Here is a 20,992-nt window from a genome sequence, read left to right as displayed (position 1 = left end):
CTTAAAGTGTTTTTCAGAACAGTATTTCTTTGCTGACTCATGGCCACTCCATAAAATCTGTGTTAAAGGTGAGGTCTTTCCCAGAACCTAATTTTTTTCTGACTTCTTGGATTGGGATGATGACTTCGGCTTTTCTCGGAAGGCCTTGGTCACAGCACTGGCTGATGAAACAAGGAATTGTGCATACTGGGTCTCAGCTCTCTGCATTTTGAATATTTCTGCATTAGTGACTGGCCTGGGTCCAGTCTCCACCAAGAAGCCACTTCTGACCCTTGGACCAGTCTTTACTCTTTTTTAAGTAAGCTTCTGGATTCTGCCGGTCCTGTTTGGGATCCCTGGGACTCTTTGAGACAGGAACGATACAGAGCAGTTGCAGGAGAATAGAAACTTCCAGGCTGCAGTTCTATGCAACAAAAGGAAACTGTTGAACCAGCTGCACAAGCTATGGGCTAAGACCCTGAAAAACCAGGGTGTGGGCCAAGCTGGCTAAAACCAGCTGGACCCAACGTGGTGCTGGCTTTGACCTAGGCTTCACCTAGGACTCATTAACATACTCAGTCACACACCCACCGGCACCACGACAATTCCGGGAACACCCATATTTGGTGTAAAAATGGCTGGCACCACAGTTCTGATAAGTCTCCACCTTATTCCAGAAACCTTCGTGCATATTCCATTTCTTAAAGAAACCCACAAAGATGGAAACCCCAAGGCCCATTGTGTGGCCCTCTTTTGAGTCCGCCCTTTCTTCAGTGTGTACTTTGCAGTAAATCTCTGTACTTTCACGATTTTCCGATTGGTTCTCGAATTCCTTCGCGAAGTGGTGAAACCACCTTTGCAAATTTATGACTGAGACAGTGAAAGAGATCCACATGTGGAAAGGAACCCACGCCCGGGGCTAGGCCCCGCCTCCCTCCTCCGGGCAGCCCAATCATACCCAGGCCCGCCGCGCTAGTCCCCGCCCCTCGGTGCAGCCTCTTCCGGGCCTCAGGTTCTCCCCCATGTCCACGCCCCTCTTGCGCGTCGCCGTATCCGAGGTCGCGCCAGGCCCTGGAGTCTCCCGTCTCCTCGTACTGGCCAATCAGACCCTGCCTCGCCCCCTTGCCTGGGAGTCTCCGCCCACCGCAGTCTGTCGAGTCAGGCTCTGTCCCGCCCCCGCGGCACCGCCTCCGCGCCTCAGTCCAGCTGGCTCGCTCCGGCCGCGAACTGCCCCTCCCCGCCCCGCCTCCCGGCGCGGTGGCCGAGGCGTAGCGTTGCGACCCCCGCACCCCTGCGAACATGGCGCTGCGAGTGGTGCGGAGCGTGCGGTCCCTGCTCTGCACCCTGCGCGTGGTCCCGTCACCCGCCGCGCCCTGCCCGCCGAGGCCGTGGCAGCTGGGGGTGGGCGCCGTCCGTACGCTGCGCACTGGACCCGCTCTGCTTTCGGGTAAGCGCGGCGGGCACGTGGGCGGCTGCTCCGTCCTCGCCTGGGCTGCTTGTCCCAGGCCCAGCAGGACTCGGAGCACGCCGGGGCACCGCTCCTGAGTCACCGGGGCGGAGCGAGCGCGGACTCTGCCCCCTTCTTAATTCTGTTGGGATCCCTGGCTCTGCGGCCGCTTCTCCCCCTTAAGTAGCGGGAGTACCCGCGAGCAGCCTTTGCCCTAGGGGTTTCATGCAGCCGGGAGGGGAGGCCTGCGGGACACCGAGGCGGGGGTGGCCCGGCGGGTCCGGCGGGCAGGTCGGCCGCTTACTGCAGAAGCCAGGCACGTGTCGCTTAAGCGTCTCGGTGGCCTTAAGTTTATCTCCCATCTGCGTGCATCGTTGAGACCCCAAATGGGGAGGCCTTTAGTTTACTAATGGACCGTTACTGAGAACTCCGAAGGAAAAGTAAAACAGAAGCGCTTATTAAAATTAAAGCACCAGGCCGGGCACGATGGCTCACACTGGTAATCTCAGCACATTGGGAGGCCGAGGAGGGTGGATCACGAGGTCAGGAGATCGAGACCATCCTGGCTAATACGGTGAAATCCCATCTCTACTAAAAGTACAAAAAATTAGCCAGGCGTGGCGGCATGCGCATGTAATCCCAGCTACTCGGGAGGCTGAGGCAGGAGAACCGCTTGAACCTGGGAGGCGGAGGTTGCAGTGAGCCGAGATCGCGCCACTGCACTCCAGCCTGGGCGACAGAGCAACACTCCACCTCAAAAAAAAAAAATTAAAGCAGCAGATCTAGATTCTTTTGCTAGATAAAACAATCATAACTTTGAAGATTCAGCTATTTCCCCAAAACAAGTAAGATAAAGTCTTCTGGACTCAACAGGAGTTCTGCTAAAGTTTGTATTGGATCGTTCATGTGTGTGCTTGCTGAAATGAGGCCTAACTCAAACAGACTTGAAATAACTGGGAGACCTGCCCATGAATGTCTCGGCCATTTGTGCTACTTCAGCACAATTATTGCAGAGGAAAAACAGTTTTCTTTTTTTTTTTTTTATTTTTTATTTTTATTGAGACGGAGCCTTGCTCTGTTGCCCAGGCTGGAGTGCAGCGGCGCGATCTCGGCTCACTGCAACCTCCTCACTGCACCCTCCACCTCCCGGATTCAAGCGATTCTCTTGCCTCAGCCTCCCGAGTAGCTGGGTTGACTGGCGCCCGTCACCACCTCCAGCTGAGTTTTGTATTTTTAGTAGAGACAGGGTTTCGCCACGTTAGGCTGGTCTCAAACTCCTGACCTCAAGGGATCCACCCGCCTCGGCCTCCCAAAGTGCTGGGATTACAGTTGTGCGTCACCGCGCCAGGCCAACAATTTTCTTTACGCCCAAATGCTTGAGACACTGACTGCTCCTTGTGAAAAACTCGGGCTGCTTTGATTACGTAGATCAGTGATGGCTCTTGTCTCATTAATTCATTGTTTTAGAAACCTCTTTGGAGCTGGAATGGTTGATAAATTTATTCCAAAATTTGTAGCACAAAGATTTACTTTTGCTTTCTTGCTAGTAGTCCGTCCACTCTGTTTCTGATAGGGATCCATACATCACTAATTTGAATACAAAGGTACAGCATTTCTCAGATAAGAATTTAATTTCACGTCTGTGGTTTTCATTCCTTTTTTTTTTTTTTTTTTTTTTTTTTTTTTTTTTTTTTGAGACGGAGTCTTGCTCTGTCACCCAGGCTGGAGTGCAGTGGCGCAATCTCGGCTCACTGCAAGCTCCGCCTCCCGAGTTCACGCCATTCTCCTGCCTCAGCCTCTCTGAGTAGCTGGGACTACAGGCGCCCGCCACCACGCCCGGCTAATTTTTTTGTATTTTTAGTAGAGACGGGGTTTCACCGTGGTCTCGATCTCCTGACCTCGTGATCCACCCGCCTCAGCCTCCCAAAGTGCTGGGATTACAGGCGTGAGCCACCGCGCCCGGCTGAGATGGAGTCTTGCTGTGTCGCCCCGTCTGGCATCCACTGGCAGGATCTTGGCTCACTGCAACCTCCGCCTCCCGGGTTCAAGCAGTTCTCCTGCCTCAGCCTCCCGAGTAGCTGGACAACAAGAGCACAACTCCATCTCAAAAAAAAAGAAAAAGTAGAAAAATTAACTAATATTAATAATAAAATATTTTATCTGACTAGTGACGTTGAAAAAAGGAAAATGCAAAATTTTCATAAATTGCTCACAACTCCTAATTTTCCAAGGCCAAAAACCACCTTTTTCAAGGCCCAGTTAGAAAGTAATTACTGACCAGGTGCGGTGGCTCACGCCTTTAATCCCACACTTTGGGAGGTTGAGGCGGGTGGATCACCTGAAGTCAGGAGTTCAAGACCAGCCTGGCTAACATGGTGAAACCCTGTCTCTACTAAAAGTACAAAAAATTAGCCGGGCATGGTGGCATGTGCTTCTAATCCCAGCTACTTGGGAGGATGAGGCCGAATCACTTGAACCCGGAAGGCGGAGGTTGCAGTGAGCCTAGATCGCTCCGCTCTACTCCAGCTTGGGGGACAGAGTGAGACTCTGTCTCAAAAAAAGAAAGTAATTATTTACCTAATCTGTCCACTTCTTCCTGTCGGGTCAAGGGTTCAAGGAGAATTGTACTAATATTGTCTTTAGCCTAAACAGCATGCTTAGTAAAATAAAGACTTAGGTCTTTGAATCACTGCAACCTCTGCCTCCCAGGTTCAAGGGATTCTCCTGCCTCAGACTCCCGAGTAGCTGGGGTTACAGGTACCCACCACCATACCTGGCCAATTTTTTGTATTTTTAGTAGAGTCGGAGTTTCATCATGTTGGCCAGGTTGGTCTTGAACTCCTGATCTCAGGTGATCTGCCTGCCTCGGCCTCCCAAAGTGCTGGGATTACAGGCGAGAGCCACCGCTGTTGGCCAGGACTGAGGGGTATTGAGCTTAATAATGTTGCTGTCTCCCTCTGAACTTGGGGCCAACAATTTTCTTTACGTCCAAATGTTTGAGACACTAACTGCTCTTTGTTAAGGAGAATTGTACTAATTACAATTAGTAGTTGCTCAGTTGCTAAAATGAGTGTCACAGCAGCCTTACTCCTAAAATTATCTTCACAGGTAGGCAAGATGGCTAGGTCAAAGACAGTAGTCTCAGGTGGTATTTATAGTTGTCCAGCGCTGACTTTGAAAAGGTGTATTAGCTTCAAACTGCCCATAATTGGCATATAACCGGCGATTTCTAGACTTGTAACAGAGTGAGAGAATTAAATGTTACAGACAAATAACTATATACTATCTAGTTTCCTCAGAATCCTCTTAAACTTTAAAAAATCATGTCATTCTGCAACTTTTTTTGAGATGAAGTTTCGCTAGTCGCCCAGGCTCAAGTGCAATGGTGCAGACTCAGCTCACTGCAACCTCCACCTCCCAGGTTCAAGTGATTCTCCTTCCTCAGCCTCCCGAGTAGCTAGGATTATAGGCATGCACCACTATACCCAGCTAATTTTTGTATTTTTAGTAGAGACTTGGTTTCACCATGCTGGCCAGGCTGGTCTCGAACTCCTTACCTCAGGTGATTCGCCCACCTCAGCCTCCCAAAGTGCTGGGATTACAGGCATGAGCCACTGTGCCCGGCCTGCAACATAATTTTTTTTTTTTTTTTTTTTTTGCACACAAAACAATAAACATTTTCTAAAAGTACACATAAACAAAAAGATGCATATCAAACATATTAGGAAGGTTGCACATGGGAAGACGGGGAATAGAAATGGGGGGTGGGAATTAAAGAAAATAAATGAGAGAGGGACTTTGTATGGATCAACGATAATAACTCAATCCTCTATTTGACAAAGAAGAAGGAAGAGGAAGAAAAAGAAAGTGGGATAAAGGATCAGAAAGGGAGGAAAATAGGAAAAATTAGAGTATGACTCCAGGGTAGACCTGTTTTGTTGTCGCTTGGTTGGTTGGTTGGTCAGTTGTATTTTTCATATGTTTCGCCATGTTGGCCAGGCTGGTCTTGAACTCCTAGCCTCAAGTGATCAACCCCCCTCGGCCTCCCAGAGTACTGGGACTACAGGCGTGAGCCACCACGTCCAGCCCCCACATTGCTTCTGGCCTCTGTGGTAGACCTCCCAGACGGGGTGGCCGGGCAGAGGCGCTCCCCACATACCAGATGGGGCGGCCAGGCAGAGGCGCTCCTCACTTCCCCGACGGGGCGGCCGGGCAGAGACGCTCCTCACTTCCTAGACGGGGCGGCCGGGCAGAGGGGCTCTTCACTTCCCAGATGGTGCGGCCGGGCAGAGATGCTCCTCACTTCCTAGACGGGGCAGCCGGGCAGAGGTGCTCCTCACTTCCCAGACGGGGCGGCCGGGCAGAGGCGCTCCTCACTTCCCAGACGATGGGCAGCCGGGCAGAGGCGCTCCTCACATCCCAGAAGGGGCGGCCGGGCAGAGGCGCTCCTCACTTCCCAGACGCGGCGGCCGGGCAGAGGCGCTCCTCACCTCCCAGACGGGACGGCCAGGCAGAGGCGCTCCTCACTTCCTAGATGGGGTGGCGGCTGGGCAGAGGCGCTCCTCACCTCCCAGACGGGGCGGCTGGGCAGAGGCGCTCCTCATAACCCAGACGATGGGCAGCCAGGCAGAGACGCTCCCCACCTCCCAGACGGCAGCGGCCTGGCAGAGGCTGCAATCCCAGCACCGTGGGAGGCGGAGGCTGCAGCGAACCAAGACCACGCCACCGCAGTCCAGCCCTGGCAACACCGAGCACCGAGTGCGCGAGCCTCCGTCTGCAGTCCCAGCACCTCAGGAGGCCGAGGCGGGCAGACCACTGGAGGTCAGGAGCTGGAGACCAGCCTGGCCAACATGGCGAAACCGCGCCTGCAGCCAAAGGAGAAAAACGAGGGAGGAGTGGTGGCGCGTGCCGGCAATCTGAGGCAGCCCCCAGGCCACCGCAGGAGCATCACGGGGGCTGGACGCAGGGAGTCCGCAGTGAGCCGAGTGTACTCCAGCCTGGGCCACAATGGGAAGAAAAGAAGGAAGAAAGCAAGAAGGAAGGGAGGGAGGGAGGAAGGAAGGAAGGGAGGAAGGAAACATGATAATTTAAGGGGACAAAATAAGGAAGGAAACATGATAATTTAAGGGGACAAAATAAGGAAGGAAACATGATAATTTAAGGGGACAAAAAGATATATTTTTCACCCAAAGTGTTGGGATTACAGGCGTGAGCCACCACGCCCAGCGATTTTTTTTTTTTTTTTTTGAGACTGCGTCTTGCTCTGTTGCTCAGGCTGGAGTGCAGTGGCGTGATCTCAGCTCACTGCCACCTCTGCCTCCTGGGTTCAAGCAATTCTCATGCCTCAGCCTCCCAAGTAGCTGGGATTGCAGGAGTGTACCACCACACCTGGCTAATTTTTGTATTTTTTTAGTAGAGGCGGGGTTTCACTATGCTGGCCAGGCTGGTCTCAAACTCCTGACCTCAGGTGATCCACCCGCCTTGGCCTCCCAAAGTGCTGGGATTACACGCGTGAGTCACTGTGCCTGGCCTGCAACATGATAATTTAAGGAAGAAAAAAAAAATTATTTCATTCCTTCAGCTTTTGAGTGCTTGCTATGTGGCAAGCACTGTATTTAGCATTGGGAAAACAAATGAAAATAAGATAAACCTTGCTGTTTCTTGGTCGGTACACAGTCTACTTCCTGGGGAGACTGACAGATGAACTCTAGCATGTTCAGCACTGTTTGTGTGCTGGGGGATAGTGGTACAGGGTGCTGTAAGAGCATGTCGGCTGGCCCGGGAACCTAGACTTGGTTAGACAAGCCTTTGGGCAGGAACGGACTTCTAAATCTAGACCTGAAGTAGTTAGTAAAGGTGGTAGGGAGAGTCTTTCAGTCAGAACACAGTGTACACGTCTTAAACTTTCTTACCTGAACATCAGATTGACTTCAAACGTTCAGTTCTTTGAAGTGGAATGAAGCAAAATAAATTTCTTAGTGACACATTTTTTGACTTCTTCCACTGAAGGGATATGAACTTTAGAAAGTTCCATAATTAGGGGGAAAAGAAAGCAATATTATATTATATACTTGGCTAGGCACGGTGGCTCACACACTATTATGCCAGCACTTCCATAGGTTGAGGTGGGAGGATCACTTGAGCTCAGGAGTTTGAGACCAGTCTGGACAACATAGTGAGACACACCCCCCCCCCCCGCCATCTCTACAAAAATAAAAATAATAATTATACACTCTACTTACGTTGTGCTGCATATCAGAGCTGTAACCAAAGCAATTGAATGCTGTTTTAAGTACAACTATCTTTTGGGCAAGGGGTGAAATGAGCCAGTGAGGACTCTTTAAAACAGTATTTGAGTTAACCATTTTCCTATGAACTTACGTTGCATTGTTTTTGGAAAAATGCTTGGTGTCAGAATATGAAATATATTTAATATAGCATATGCTTTTTAAAAAATATTCTCTAAGGCAAGTACTTTTAACTTTATATCCTAAATAACTCTTTTTACTCTTGAATATTGGGCGGTCCTTCTTTCAGGACTCCCTGAATCGTTTGACTGTATCTTTAGAGAAGTGCTCAGTAAGTCAGGGGTTAACCTGTCCAGTGAATGATGAGCAGAGCTTGACTTCCCACCGACTCATGGCTTAGCTCTGAGAAGACTGTTGAGTTCTGATCTTAATTTTCTTCTTTAAGTGACGGTAGTACTATCTTCAAGGTCAGGCTTGAATTTGATTAAAGTAGAATTTTAAGAACTTAGTCAAATTATAGTTGTTCAGGAGGTCAGTTTCATTCCTGTAAAATTTTACTTTGTAACCCAAGCTGCACTGAAGCTCTCTTAGGTCAACTCTGCCTAAAGAGGCACCTAATTATTACTGTTATTTTTTTTTTTTTAGGTTAAGTCGTTTCTTATCTGAGCCATCTTTATGCTGCCTCCCTAAACCTCATCACCCCAAATCTGTCTTCAGAGAGACAGATTTTTTTTTTCTGCAAGACAGACCAGTACTAGTTAAGTATACATTTGAAATATGCTCCAAAATTTTCTTTTGTGATTTAGGCTAAGTAATGTTAAAGCAGATAATCCAGTCTCCAAAAGATGCACAAGGTGTTCAGATCAAGCCATCTTTGCTTAAATGGTACTGCTGTTTAAATGCGTCATCTCTGTACATGATCTTTGTTCTTTCCTGAGCCATGCACTATCTAAAGGTAGTGTCAACAGGTCAAACACAAATTCTGGGAAAGTCTTTTGAAAGCAATGATAATGAAAAGTGCTTCTTTTAAGAAGTAATGCTACTGCTTTTCTGAAATATTGGTCTTCTGTTTTAGTGCGTAAATTCACAGAGAAACATGAATGGGTAACAACAGAAAATGGCATTGGAACAGTGGGAATCAGCAATTTTGCACAGGTATTGGATTATATTGAAATATTTGTCACAGTGTGCTCTTGCATAATTTGCTTTATCTCTACCTTTTAGAAAGTGTTTAGGCTGTGTGAGGTGGCTCATGCCTGTAATCCCAACACTTTGGGAGGCTGAGGCAGGAGGATTGCTTGAGGCCAGGAGTTCAAGACCAGCCTGGTCAACATTGTGAGACCCCGTCTCTACCAAAAGTTTAAAAAAAAAAAAAAAAAAATTGGCCGGGCATGGTGGCTCATGCCTGTGGTCCCAGCTACTCAGGAGGCTAAGGCAGGAGGATCTCTGGAGCCTAGGAGGTTGAGGCTGCAGTGAACCATGATCATGTCACTGCAAAATACAAAAATTAGCTGGTCCTAGTGGTGCACACCTGTAATCCCAGCTAGTCAGGAGGCTGAGACAGGAGAATCACTTGGACCTGGGAGGCAGAAGTTGCAGTGAGCCGAGATTGCACCACTGCACTCTAGCCTGGGTGACAGAATGAGACTCCATCTCCAAAAAAAAAAAAAAGAAAGTAAGAAAACCAACCAGAGTTGAATTAAGTAAAACATAATTTAGTTAGGGCATTATGTAGTATTTTAAGAGATGTTGCAAGTTTAACACTGAAAGTAGGAAACATGTCTTATTCAAGAAAGAAATGTGTGTGTTTTGTACTGGGCAATTAAGGAAAGAGGAAAAAGAAGAGCAGGGTGTTATCAGCATTTTGTGGGTCCAGTGATACACACGTGACCAGGAGGACGGGAAGAAAGAAAACCTCAGTAGGCACAGATTACACAAAGGGAAGGCTTTTATTTAGCTCATCTTTTCTCTGTAAATTCCCCTCAATTCCATATGGCGATACTGTTTAAGAGAAAATGAGAAGCCAAATACTAGCGTGTTCAGTGATTTTCAGCTGGATGTATGTATTGGGTAAGGCGGGGAAGGGGGGATGTTAACTGACGGGAATACAGTCATGTGTCACTTAATGATGGAGCTGTGTTCTGATAACTGCCTCCTAGGGGATTTCATCCTTGTGTGAGCCTCCTAGGGTGCCCTTACACACACCTAGATGGTGCAGCCTATTACACACCTTGGCTGTATGGTACAGCCTTTGCTCCTGGGCTACAAACCTGTACAGCATGTTACTGTACTGAATACTGTAGGCGATCGTAACACAATTGCCTATCAAAACACAAAAGGTACAGTAAATATATGGCACAGGTTGAGTGTCTCTAATCCCTGAAATACTCCAAAAACCTGAAACTTTTTGAGCACCAATGTGACTCTTTAAAGAAAATGCTCATTGGAGCATTTTGGATTCCAGAATCTTGGATGAGGAGTGCTTATGTGTTAAGTATAATGCAGGTATTCCAAAATCTGAAATCCAAAACACTTCTGGTCCCAAGCATTTTGGATAAGTGATACTAACTATATTATAATTTCATGGGACCACTGTCATGTATGTGGTCTGTTTTTGACCAAAACGCCATTAGGCGGCACGTGACTGTACAAAATTCCTCAGACATGTAAGATTGTTGTGTGTTGAGAATCACTGACAATTATATCTTCCTTGGCATCTCTGTATACCTACTATGAGGCCCAGTATTGGGTATTTTTTGAGATGTGTAAGATGTCATCCTTACCTCCTAGAGTTTATTTGTGAGGGGAATTACCTACATGAGAATGACTTGCAAACATGACTTGATGGCATCGGAACGGTGGGGTTGTAATTCACTTGAGACCACTTCTTTCTGGAGTCAGGGACTTCAGGGAGTACAAGGTGTGAGGACTATGATTTGTAGAATCAGTGAGCAGGAGTTCAGCAAATGCATTGGTGGCAGTGGTGTACATAAAACTGCAGAGGTGGAAGAACAGCAAATATGTTCATGCTCAGAAGAGCTAGCAGTGTTTGCCAGGCGCAGTGGCTTACACCTGTAATCCTAGCACTTTGGAAGGCCGAGGCGAGTGGATCACCTGAGGTCAGAAGTTCAAGACCAGCTGGCCAACATGGTGAAACTGCATCTCTAGCAAAAAATGTAAAAAAATTAGCCGGGCATGGTGGCGGGCACCTGTAATCCCAGCTACTTGGGAGGCTGAGGCAGGAGAATCGCTTGAACCTGGGAGCCAGAGGTTGCAGTGAGCTGAGATCAGGCCACTGCACTCCAGCCTGGGCAACAAGGGAGAAACTGTCTCAAAACCAAACCAAACAAAGAGCTAGCAGTGTTGTGTGCTGCATGAGGCTTGTGTTGGGTTGCTAAAGCCTGTGAGCCAGATCTGGCTGGTAGCTGGTCTCTTGCAGCTCCTGAGTTGAGAATAGTTTTTTAAAATCATTTTATTTTACTTATTTTTGGAGAACAAGGTCTTGCTGTATTGCCAAGGCAGGTCTCAAACTCCTGGGTTCAAGCTGTCCTCCCACCTCTGCCTCCCTAAGAGCTGGGATTACAGGCATGAACCACTGCACCCAGCCATTTATTTTTATTCTTGACATGGAGTCTTGCTCTGTTACCAAGGCTGGAATACACAGGCGCAATCTCAACTCACTGCAACCTCTGCCTCCCAGATTTAAGTGATTCTCCTGCCTTATTCTCCTGAGTAGCTGGGATTACAAGTGCCTGCCACCACACCCAGCTAATTTTTGTATTTTTATTAGAGACCGGGTTTCACCATGTCAACCAGGCTGGTCTCGAACTGCTGACCTCAAGTGATACGCCCACCTTGGGCCTTTCAAAGTGCTCGGATTACAGGCGTGAACTGTAATCTACGCCTGACCAAGAGTGGTTTTTACATGTTTAAAGGATTTTAAGGAAAACTCAAGAATGTAGCCCCTCCGGTATAAAATATGTACTAAATCTTAATTATAGGGGATTCAGTGTTTGGCTTGTTCTATTTACTGGAGGGTTTAATTCTAACTTCTTAAGAGATTTTTGGTTTTGTCTTGTTTTATTTAGGAAGCGTTGGGAGATGTTGTTTACTGTAGTCTGCCTGAAGTTGGGACAAAATTGAACAAACAAGGTGAGTGTTCTTAGGATCTTAGAATGATCCATGCCATGAATTCTCTTTACCTGATCTTTACATTGAATAGTAATTTGTTTGTACCCTGGATTAATTAGAGTGCTTTTTTTGAGACAGTCTTGCTTTGTCACCCAGGCTGGAGTGCAGTGGCACCATCTCGGCCCACTAACCCCTGCCTCCGGGGTTGAAGCAATTCTTGTGTCTCAGGCACGTGCCACCACGCCCAGCTAATTTTTGTATTTTTAGTAGAGACGGGGTTTCCCCATGTTGGCCAGGCTGATCTCGAACTCCTGACCTCAAATGATCTGCCCGCTTTGGCCTCCCAGAGCGCTGAGATTACAAGTGTGAGCCACAGTGCCCAGCCAGTTAGAGTGCTTTTGACCCAAGTATTAGGTTGGTGCAAAAGTAATTGCTACTTAGGAGGCTGAGAGGAGAATTGCTAGAACCTGGGAGGCAGAGGTTGCAGTGAGCTGAGATCCCATCACTGCACTCCAGCCTGGGTGAGAGAGCAAGACTCTGTCTCAAAAAAAAAAAAAAAAAGAAAAGAAAAAAAGTGTATTAATATCAATATGTTAGATAATATCCTTAAACTAATGAATACCCTTTTAAGACATTCTGCTAAAGGTAGTTTTTTAACTTGATATAAAATCTACATACAGTGAAATGCATGGACCAGAAGTGTACAATTCAGTGAGTTTTAACAAATGTACACACTTAAATATATTTTCCCAGTCAAATAGATGACCTCTTCTCTCGTTTCTACACCATAGGTTAATTTTGCCTATTCTTTAACTTTATATGGAAGGAATCACACAGTGTGTGTTACGTTTGGCTGTTTTTGGGGTTTACCAAGCTTCTTGAATCTGTAGATTGAATTTTTTTTGATTAAATTTGGAGACTTATTTTAGTCATGATTTCTTTCTCTTCCCACTTGATTCCTTTTTTCTTTTCTGATTTGAGACATGTTCATCATATCACTTGATACTGTCCTATCGGGTCCCTAAGACTGTTAACTTCTCAGCCTTTTTATCTTCTTTTTTTGAGACGGAGTCTTACTCTGTTGCCCAGGCTGGAATGCAATGGCACGATATTGGCTCACTGCAACCTCCCCCTCCCAGGTTCAAGCAATTCTCCTTTTTAAGCCTCCCGAGTAGCCGGGACTACAGGCATGCACCACCACACCAGGCTAATTTTTTTTTTTTTTTTTTTTTTTTTGAGTTTTTGGTAGAGGCGGGGTTTCACCATGTTGGCCAGGCTGGTCTTGAACTCCTGACCTCAAGTGATCTACCTGCCTTGGCTTCCCAAAGTGTTGGGATTACAGGTGTGAGCCACCGTTCCTGGCCTGTAGTTCACAGTTTATAGTTGTGTTTTTTTGTTTTTGAGATGGAGTCTCACGCTGTCAGCAAGGCTGGAGTGCAGTGGCGTGGGCTCCGCTCACTGCAACCTCTGCCTCCCGGATTCAAGCGATTCTCCTGCCTCAAGTCTCCCAAGTAGCTGGGATTACAGGTGCCCACCACCATGCCCAGCTAATTTTTTTGTATTTTAGTAGAGACCATGTTGGCTAGGGTGGTTTCAAACTACTGACCTCAGGTGATGTGCCTGCTTCGGTCTTCCAAAGAGCTGGAATTACAGGCATGAGCCACCACACCTGGCTCAGAGCTTACAATTGTTATCTGCAGGAAGGTGGTCTGGTACAAGGTACTTCACTGTCACTGGAACATTCTAAAGTTTTCATTTTGTTGTTTTCTGAGCCACAGCTAAGTTGCAAGAACATTGAGTTTTACTGAACCTACACACATCTGGCATTCAGGCACATCACCATTTGTTATTCACTGTGTCCGGGACACACAGATAGGTCCACTTTATTGAGACAGTATATACCCTTCTCGTGAGTTATTATAGCCTGACAAAACTTAGGTTTTATTTTTAACTAAAGAAATTTAGGCCAGACATGGTGGCTCACAGTTGTAATCCCAGCACTTTAGGAGGCCGAGGCGGGTTGATCACGAGGTCAGGAGTTCAAGACCAGCCTGGCCAACACAGGGAAACCCTGTCTCTACTAAAAATACAAAAATTAGCTGGGCATGGTGGTGCACGCCTGTAATCCTAGCTACTTGGGAGGCTGAGGCAGGAGAATCGCTTGAACCCAGGAGGCAGAGGTGGCAGTGAGCCGAGATCACGCCACTGTACTGCAGCCTGGTGACAGTGGAAAAAGGAAATTTGGAATTTTAAAGTCATAGCCATATGACAGGAATCTACTGTTTCATATTTTATGTTTTCAAGTCACTGACTTTTAACATTTCATGTTTTCTTTCATTTTTTTTTCCCTTTAGATGAGTTTGGTGCTTTGGAAAGTGTGAAAGCTGCTAGTGAACTCTATTCTCCTTTATCAGGAGAAGTAACTGAAATTAATGACGCTCTTGCAGAAAATCCAGGACTTGTAAACAAATCTTGTTATGAAGATGGTAAGCTGTTGCTAGAAATTTCTCAAGGAATTACTACTGCAGTTAATATTTTATCTAGAATTTAAAACAAGTTTGGCTGATTGTGAGTTCATCTTTTTCTACTTCGTGGTACTAAATAGAGATGTTCTGCTTTAAAAGAAAAACAGAGGTTAGTTGAATACATAAAGTTATGTTTAAGATTTGTGGCTAGGCGCAGTGGCTCAAGCCTCTGATCCGAGCACTTTGGGAGGCCGGGGTGCGTGGATTGCTTTTTAGTCCAGGAGTTGTTGACCAGCCTGGGCAACATGGTGAAACTCTGTCTCTGTAGAAATAAAAAATTAGCTGGTTGTGGTGGAATGTGCCTGTAGTCTCAGTTACTAGGGAGGCTGAGGTAGGAGAATTGCTTGAACCTGGGAGGTCAAGGCTGCAGTCTGTAGTGAGCCAAGATCGCACCACTCCACTCCAGCCTGAGTGACAGAGCGAGACTGTCTAAAAAAAAAAAAAAAAAAAAAACTCTGATGATAAAAGCATTACCTTATTTTGAAGGTTCTTGATATCAGTTGTAGATTCTTTGGTTTTGGCATAAACACCTGCAAAGTATTTACTTTTTCAGACATAAAGCAGCCACTCATATTGTGTGATATGAGAGGTAAAAAAATATATATATTTTGCATTAATTTTTGGTTTTCTCACATTTTCATCCCTGTAATCTAAAGAGGTAAGCTAACAGCAATTTTCTGTATTTTGTAGATGAACAGAGGCTCCAAAGGATTTATCTGTCAGGGTCACATGGCTGATAAATGGCTAAGTTAGGATTAGGTTGTAGTTCTCTTTTGTCTGTCACCTAGCCCTTCTAATTACTACTGCTTTCTAATCCCATTAAGTTCAGTAGTTAGTGTTCCATTTGTTAAAGACATACCTGGCCTTGTGTATTTGGATCATATATTTAAGGACTTATTTTTATTTTTTTTTTTTGAGACAGAGTCTCCCCCTGTCACCCAGGCTGGAGTGCGGTGGTGTGATCTCAGCGCACTGCAACCTCCCCTTCCCGGGTTCAAGCACTTCTGCCTCAGCTTGCCAGTAGCTGGGACTGCAGGCAGCCGCCACCATGCCTGGCTAATTTTTGTGGTTTTGGTAGAGATGGGGTTCCACTGTGTTGGCCAGGCTGGTCTAGAGCTCCTGGCCTTAAGTGATTTGTCTGCCTTGGCTTCCCAAAGTATTGGGATTGCAGGCATGAGCCACCGTGCCCGGCCTTTAAAGATTTAAATGTCATTTTCTGATGCTTATTACAACCTAAGAGTTCTTAATTTATTACGGTGGAATCTATTCTAGCCATAATTATTTTCATTTGTTATATACAAGTATTTTAATTCTTAAGGCCAAAATTTAAAGTTCCATGAACAAATAATGTATGGTTTTTGTAAAGAATACGAGATTGAGGCACTCAGAAATTTATTTTACGTTTTGGATGAATTTGACTTTTTAAAAAGTTAATGTGGAATATAAGGTTGTCTTCTGGTTGCAGGTTGGCTGATCAAGATGACACTGAGTAACCCTTCAGAACTAGATGAACTTATGAGTGAAGAAGCATATGAGAAATACATAAAATCTATTGAGGAGTGAAAATGGAACTCCTAAATAAACTAGTATGAAATAATGCATCCCAGCAGAGTTGTCTTAAATTAGTGGTGGACAGAAGACTTAGAATAGCAACTTTTAGCATTACCGACGGGGGGGAAAAAAAAACTACTGTTAACATTGCTAATGAAAGAAAATACCCTTTAACTTTCTAATGATTATAGATAAATATAATAACACATCTTTTTAACAATATCCTCTGATTTTTAGACAAGGCTATAGTGTTCAGAATTCATGAAATTATCCATGGTAAAAACTAGTTATAAAAATTACATTATTCAAAGATAACGTTGTTATTCTTAAGCCTTATATAATATTGTAACTTGCATGTATCTATACCTGGATTTGGGATGAAATACTTAATGATCTTTCCATTGGAAATAACTGGAAGTGAAGAGGCTTTTGTTGCTTGTACAGTGTCAGATGAGGAACACCACTATCTTAATTTTGCAATACACTGCATTTGCTGGTGCTATTTTTATACAGTGAAGCAACAGCTTTGCGGCAGAATAATAAAATACATCTTCGTTAATCATGTTTTTTTGTTTTGATGTTAATATTTCATTTAGTGACTCTGCTAGTATTCGTGAAAGTGCTAACTTATGGAAAGTTACTTTTTAAAAGGAAATTTAAGCCAGAACAATGAAAATCTCCAAGAAAATGTTTCCTTTAGTCACAAGTCTGGTTTTTCTTTAGCCAAGATCTGTCACCTTTAACATAATAAAAAATAAATCACCGACTTTGATTTTCTATCATGCAAGGTCCGAAGAAAGAAGACAAAAGACAAAGGAAGGTGGAAGTTTTGATCAGTATAGCACATGGTATTTTTAAGAAGTTAAACCACATTCAGGTTTCCACTTAAGTCACAGGAATAAAAGTGGACACAGATTGAAGCTTTATGAGCTCAGATAATGGACTTTGATAGTATTCTTTGCAGCTTAAGCATATTTAGAGTGCCAGAAGTTACTTCCAAGTAGCTAATATATAGCATACGCTAACCAGCTGTAATATGCTGATAATATTGGGGTGGGGGGTTTATATGCACATGCAAATATATGTATATACATACAGAGCAAGAGGAGATAAACTCCTGTATCATTTTCTCAGTTACTAGAGGAAAAGAGAAGTATTCATATAATACCACCTTCTGGTGGTGAATAAACAGCAAATATAAGGACTTAGCGAAAGTAGGTAGGCAAATAACATACAAATCTTTCCTGCTCCTCAGTTGAAGAAACTGTTCATTCCAAGACTCTGCCAGTAGCCATATCACTGCTGAACTATATCTTTGTACCCTTAAGTATTGGCCAGGCGTGGTGGCTCACGCCTGCAATCCTACCACTTTGGGAGGCCAAGGTGGGTGGATCTCTTGAGCCCAGGAGTTTGAGACCAGCCTGGGCAACATGGTGAAACCCCATCTCTACAAAAATACAAAAATTAGCCTGGCATGGTGGCATGTGCCTGTGGTCCCAGCTATTTGGGAGCAGGTAGGATCATTTTGAGTCTGGGAGGTCAAGGCTGCAGTGAGCCAAGATCACACCATTCTACTCAGCCTGGGTGACGGTGAGAACGTGTCTCAAAAAAAAAAAAGTATCCAAGGTATCCTGGATGATTGTCTGTATTGTGTAATTATCAATCAGGTTAATCTGTCTGCTTTGAAAATAGATGGGGATGAGTAATAATTACATAGTTTACCCTTTTGTTTTGAAAGTTCTCTAGACATCGATTACTACCATCATTTCACAGGTATGAAAGGTGATAGGATAAGAAATTTGTTAAATAGTTGGGTGGTTGTGGTAATGATTTTCACATTTCCTGGTCTAAATCAGTCCCTTAGCAAATTTTACTGTAAAAATATTTAAATGGGGCCGGGCGCGGTGGCTTACGCCTGTAATCCCAGCACTTTGGGAGGCCGAGGCGGGCAGATCGAGGTCCGGAGATCGAGACCATCCTGGCTAACATGGTGAAACCCTGTCTCTACTCAAAATACAAAAAAATTAGCCGGGCGTGGTGGCGGGCGCTTGTAGTCCCAGCTACTCAGGAGGCCGAGGCAGAAGAATGGCGTGAACCCGGGAGGCAGAGCCTGCAGTGAGCTAAGATGGCGCCACTGCACTCCAGCCTGGGCAACAGAGCGAGACTCCATCTCAAAAAAAAAAAAAAAAAATTAAATGGGAATCTCAGGGGAGAGGGGGAGGATGAATGTTCTAAATAAAGGTGGGAAGCAAACGTGGCCATTCTAGAGTATGAAAGTCCATGAATGGTTATAGTCTCTGAAGAAGGTGGGCAGTTTTTTATTTTTTTCCTTTTCCTCCCAAAGACACACATACTTGCTCTGTAACAACCCCTCTTTTTGCAAAGAGCAGAACATATGGCAACTTGCTCTTCCACAATTTAGAACACGGAGCCAAATCCACTGTCATTTATGTCACAGTGCTGCCAAAAATACAGGCTTTGAATGGCCCTCCAAATTGACAGAATCCAGGGAATTTAATTTTCATGACCTCATATTCCTTTTGAATGGTTTTGGCATTAATACAGCAGATTAATAAAAGTTTTGAAGAAAGCTTTCTAGTAACTAAAACTTGAGAAACTGAATAGGTTACCCTGGCAAGTGTTAAATTTTTTTTCTGGTATCACCTCCCAGGTAGTTCAGTCGTTAGCTTTAGGTTTTGTTTTGTTTTGTTTTTTTGAGATGGAGTCTTGTTCTTTTGCCCAGGCCAGAGTGCAATGACACGATACTGGCTCATTACAACCTCCACCTCCTGGGTTCAGGCAATTCTGCCTCAGCCTACAGGGTAGCTAGGAATACAGGCACCCAGACCACGACCATGCCTGGCTAATTTTTGTATTTTTCGTAGAGATGGAGTTTCACCATGTTGGCCAGGCTGGTCTCAAACTCCTGACCTCAGATGATCCACCCGCCTCGGCCTCCCAAAGTGCTGGGATTACAGGTGTGAGCCACGGCTCCTGGCCAGCTTTAGGTTTTAATAAACCACTAGGGAGTTCTGCATGGGCATACTACTATGAAAATGAGGCTGGTCGTTCAGATCAGTTCCTCAGCAAATTAGAATTTCTGAATGTTTCCAATTTCTGTAGTTTTTCTGGGGCTACTAAAAAGAGCACAGTTTTAAAAATTATGCTAACTACAAGTGTGTCTTTTTTACTGTATTCTTTCAGACCAAATCACACCTTCCTTCCCATACTTAAAGAGGTGCGTTTCTTTACACCAGGATTAAATTCCTCTTCCCTGCAACAGGCCTTTCCTGCCGCCCAGGCTGGAGTGCAATGGCGCGGTCTCGGCTCACTGCAACCTCCACCTGCCGAGTTCAGGTGATTCTCCCACCTCAGCCTCCTGAGTAGCCGGGATTACAGGCATCCATCACCACACCCGGCTAATTTTTGTGTTAGGGTTTTGAAATGGGGTTTCGCCATGTTGTCCAGGCTGGTCTTGAACTTCTGACCTCAAGTGATCCACCTGCCTCGGCCTCCCAAAGTGCTGGGATTACAGGTGTGAGCCACCACACCCAGCCATCCCCATTTAATTTTAAAAAATAGATATGGGGTCTTGTGACACTTTCCAAGCTGGTCTCAAGTGATTCTCCTGCCTTAGCCTCTCCTGTGAGTAACTGGTATTAGAGGCGCAAGCCACCACTCCTGGCTTTTTTTCTTTAAAACACACTTTATGTGTTAGAGGAAGTTTACATTCACAGCAAAATTGAGCAGAAGGTACAGTTCTGTGTGCTTCCTTTCTCCATTTTTGCTAATTGGAATCTTACTATAAGTAGAGTTTCTGGTATCTTGACTGAATTCCTATGTTGACTTTTTATAAACATAACTAGCCAAACCCTTGTCCCTTCATGTTTCCACTCAATCATGCTATCAGGCTTTTACCTGCTAAATGCAGGAATAGCTGGTGTGAAGGAAGTCAGTTTCTAGATCCTCCAGCTTCCCATGTACTTGCTGTTAGGTTATTTAATTAATATTCATTTAGCAAATCTTAGTTAAGACTTTCGGTATACTTCCCAGAAACTTTGTTCTAATTTGCAAGGTCTTGCACTGTTTCCCAGGCTGGAGTGCAGTGACACAATCATAGCTTACTGCAACCTTCAATTCCTGGGCTCAAGGGAGCCTCCTGCCTCAGCTGGGATTCCAGGCGTGAGCCACGGTGCCCAGCTGTTTTCAGTAGATCTGAAGGAAGACCAAAACAAATTGACAACTGATAAAACATTTAAATATTTTTGGTTAATACTTACTAGCTTGAGATACTACTGTAATAAAACTCCTTTTATTTGCATCTTCCTATTTATGTGAACAAGGTACCTAAGCTTACATGTATGAAAAAAATGGAATAGAATTATATCTGAATCCGTCTCATTGGAGCAATGACAGTGCTAGAGAACTTAGATACCGATTTTTTTTTTTTTTTTTGCGACTGAATTTTGCTCTCTAGGCTGGAGTGCAGTGGTGCGATCTCAGCTTGCTGCAACCTCCGCCGCCCGGGTTCAAGCCATTCTATTGCCTCAGTGTCCCAAGTAGCTGGGATTACAGGCGCCCGCCACCACACCCGGCTAATTTTTGTATTTTTAGTAGAGACTGGGTTTCGCCATGTTGTCCAGGCTGCTTTCGAACTCCTGACCTCAGGTGATACACCCGCCTCGGCCTCCCAAGTGCTGGGATTACAGGCGTGAGCCACCGCGCCCGGCCTAGATACCGGTTTTCTACAGCAGAAACAGTCACACTTTCTAAAGCAGAAGGGCTTTGGAGTCAGACCCGAGCTGGAGTAGGGGATGGTTTGCGATCTCTCTTCAGTAAGCTGTTGTTTTAGACACGTGGGGCCACTTTCCTTTATTTGTATAAAAGATGCCAGTGCCCACTTCAGAGCTGTGCTGCTCCGGGCCAGAAGTTCAGCGAGTGCCCGTCGGCCCGGTGCTGTCGGTCACTTAAGTGGGCTCTTCGAGGTTCACAACACGTCCTCCCTTGACGTTCTGGACCTGTTAAGTTTGTGTCCGTGGGAAACGCGCACCGCGGTTCCCCAGGGGGCGGAGAGAGAAAAGTGAGGACGTTTCTGGCCGCCTGGCATCTGC

The 20,992-nt window shown here is 45.5% G+C and overlaps 1 protein-coding gene across 1 annotated transcript; it reads left to right on the top strand.

The window, feature by feature from the left end:
• The first annotated feature begins 1,131 nt into the window (after positions 1 to 1,131).
• On the top strand, positions 1,132 to 16,440 carry GCSH (glycine cleavage system protein H). The gene is made up of 5 exons (XM_055299695.2): positions 1,132 to 1,426; positions 8,750 to 8,829; positions 11,763 to 11,826; positions 14,160 to 14,291; positions 15,796 to 16,440. Exons 1-5 carry the CDS (start codon positions 1,279 to 1,281, stop codon positions 15,891 to 15,893), a joined length of 522 nt encoding a protein of 173 aa, XP_055155670.1. The 5' UTR covers positions 1,132 to 1,278; the 3' UTR covers positions 15,894 to 16,440.
• Positions 16,441 to 20,992: the final 4,552 nt, after the last annotated feature.

Source organism: Symphalangus syndactylus, chromosome 11 (genome assembly GCF_028878055.3).
Source record: "Symphalangus syndactylus isolate Jambi chromosome 11, NHGRI_mSymSyn1-v2.1_pri, whole genome shotgun sequence".
Lineage (NCBI taxonomy): Eukaryota > Metazoa > Chordata > Mammalia > Primates > Hylobatidae > Symphalangus > Symphalangus syndactylus.
The sequence above is the reverse complement of the archived record's forward strand: the minus strand, read 5'-3'. Positions and strand labels throughout refer to the sequence as shown.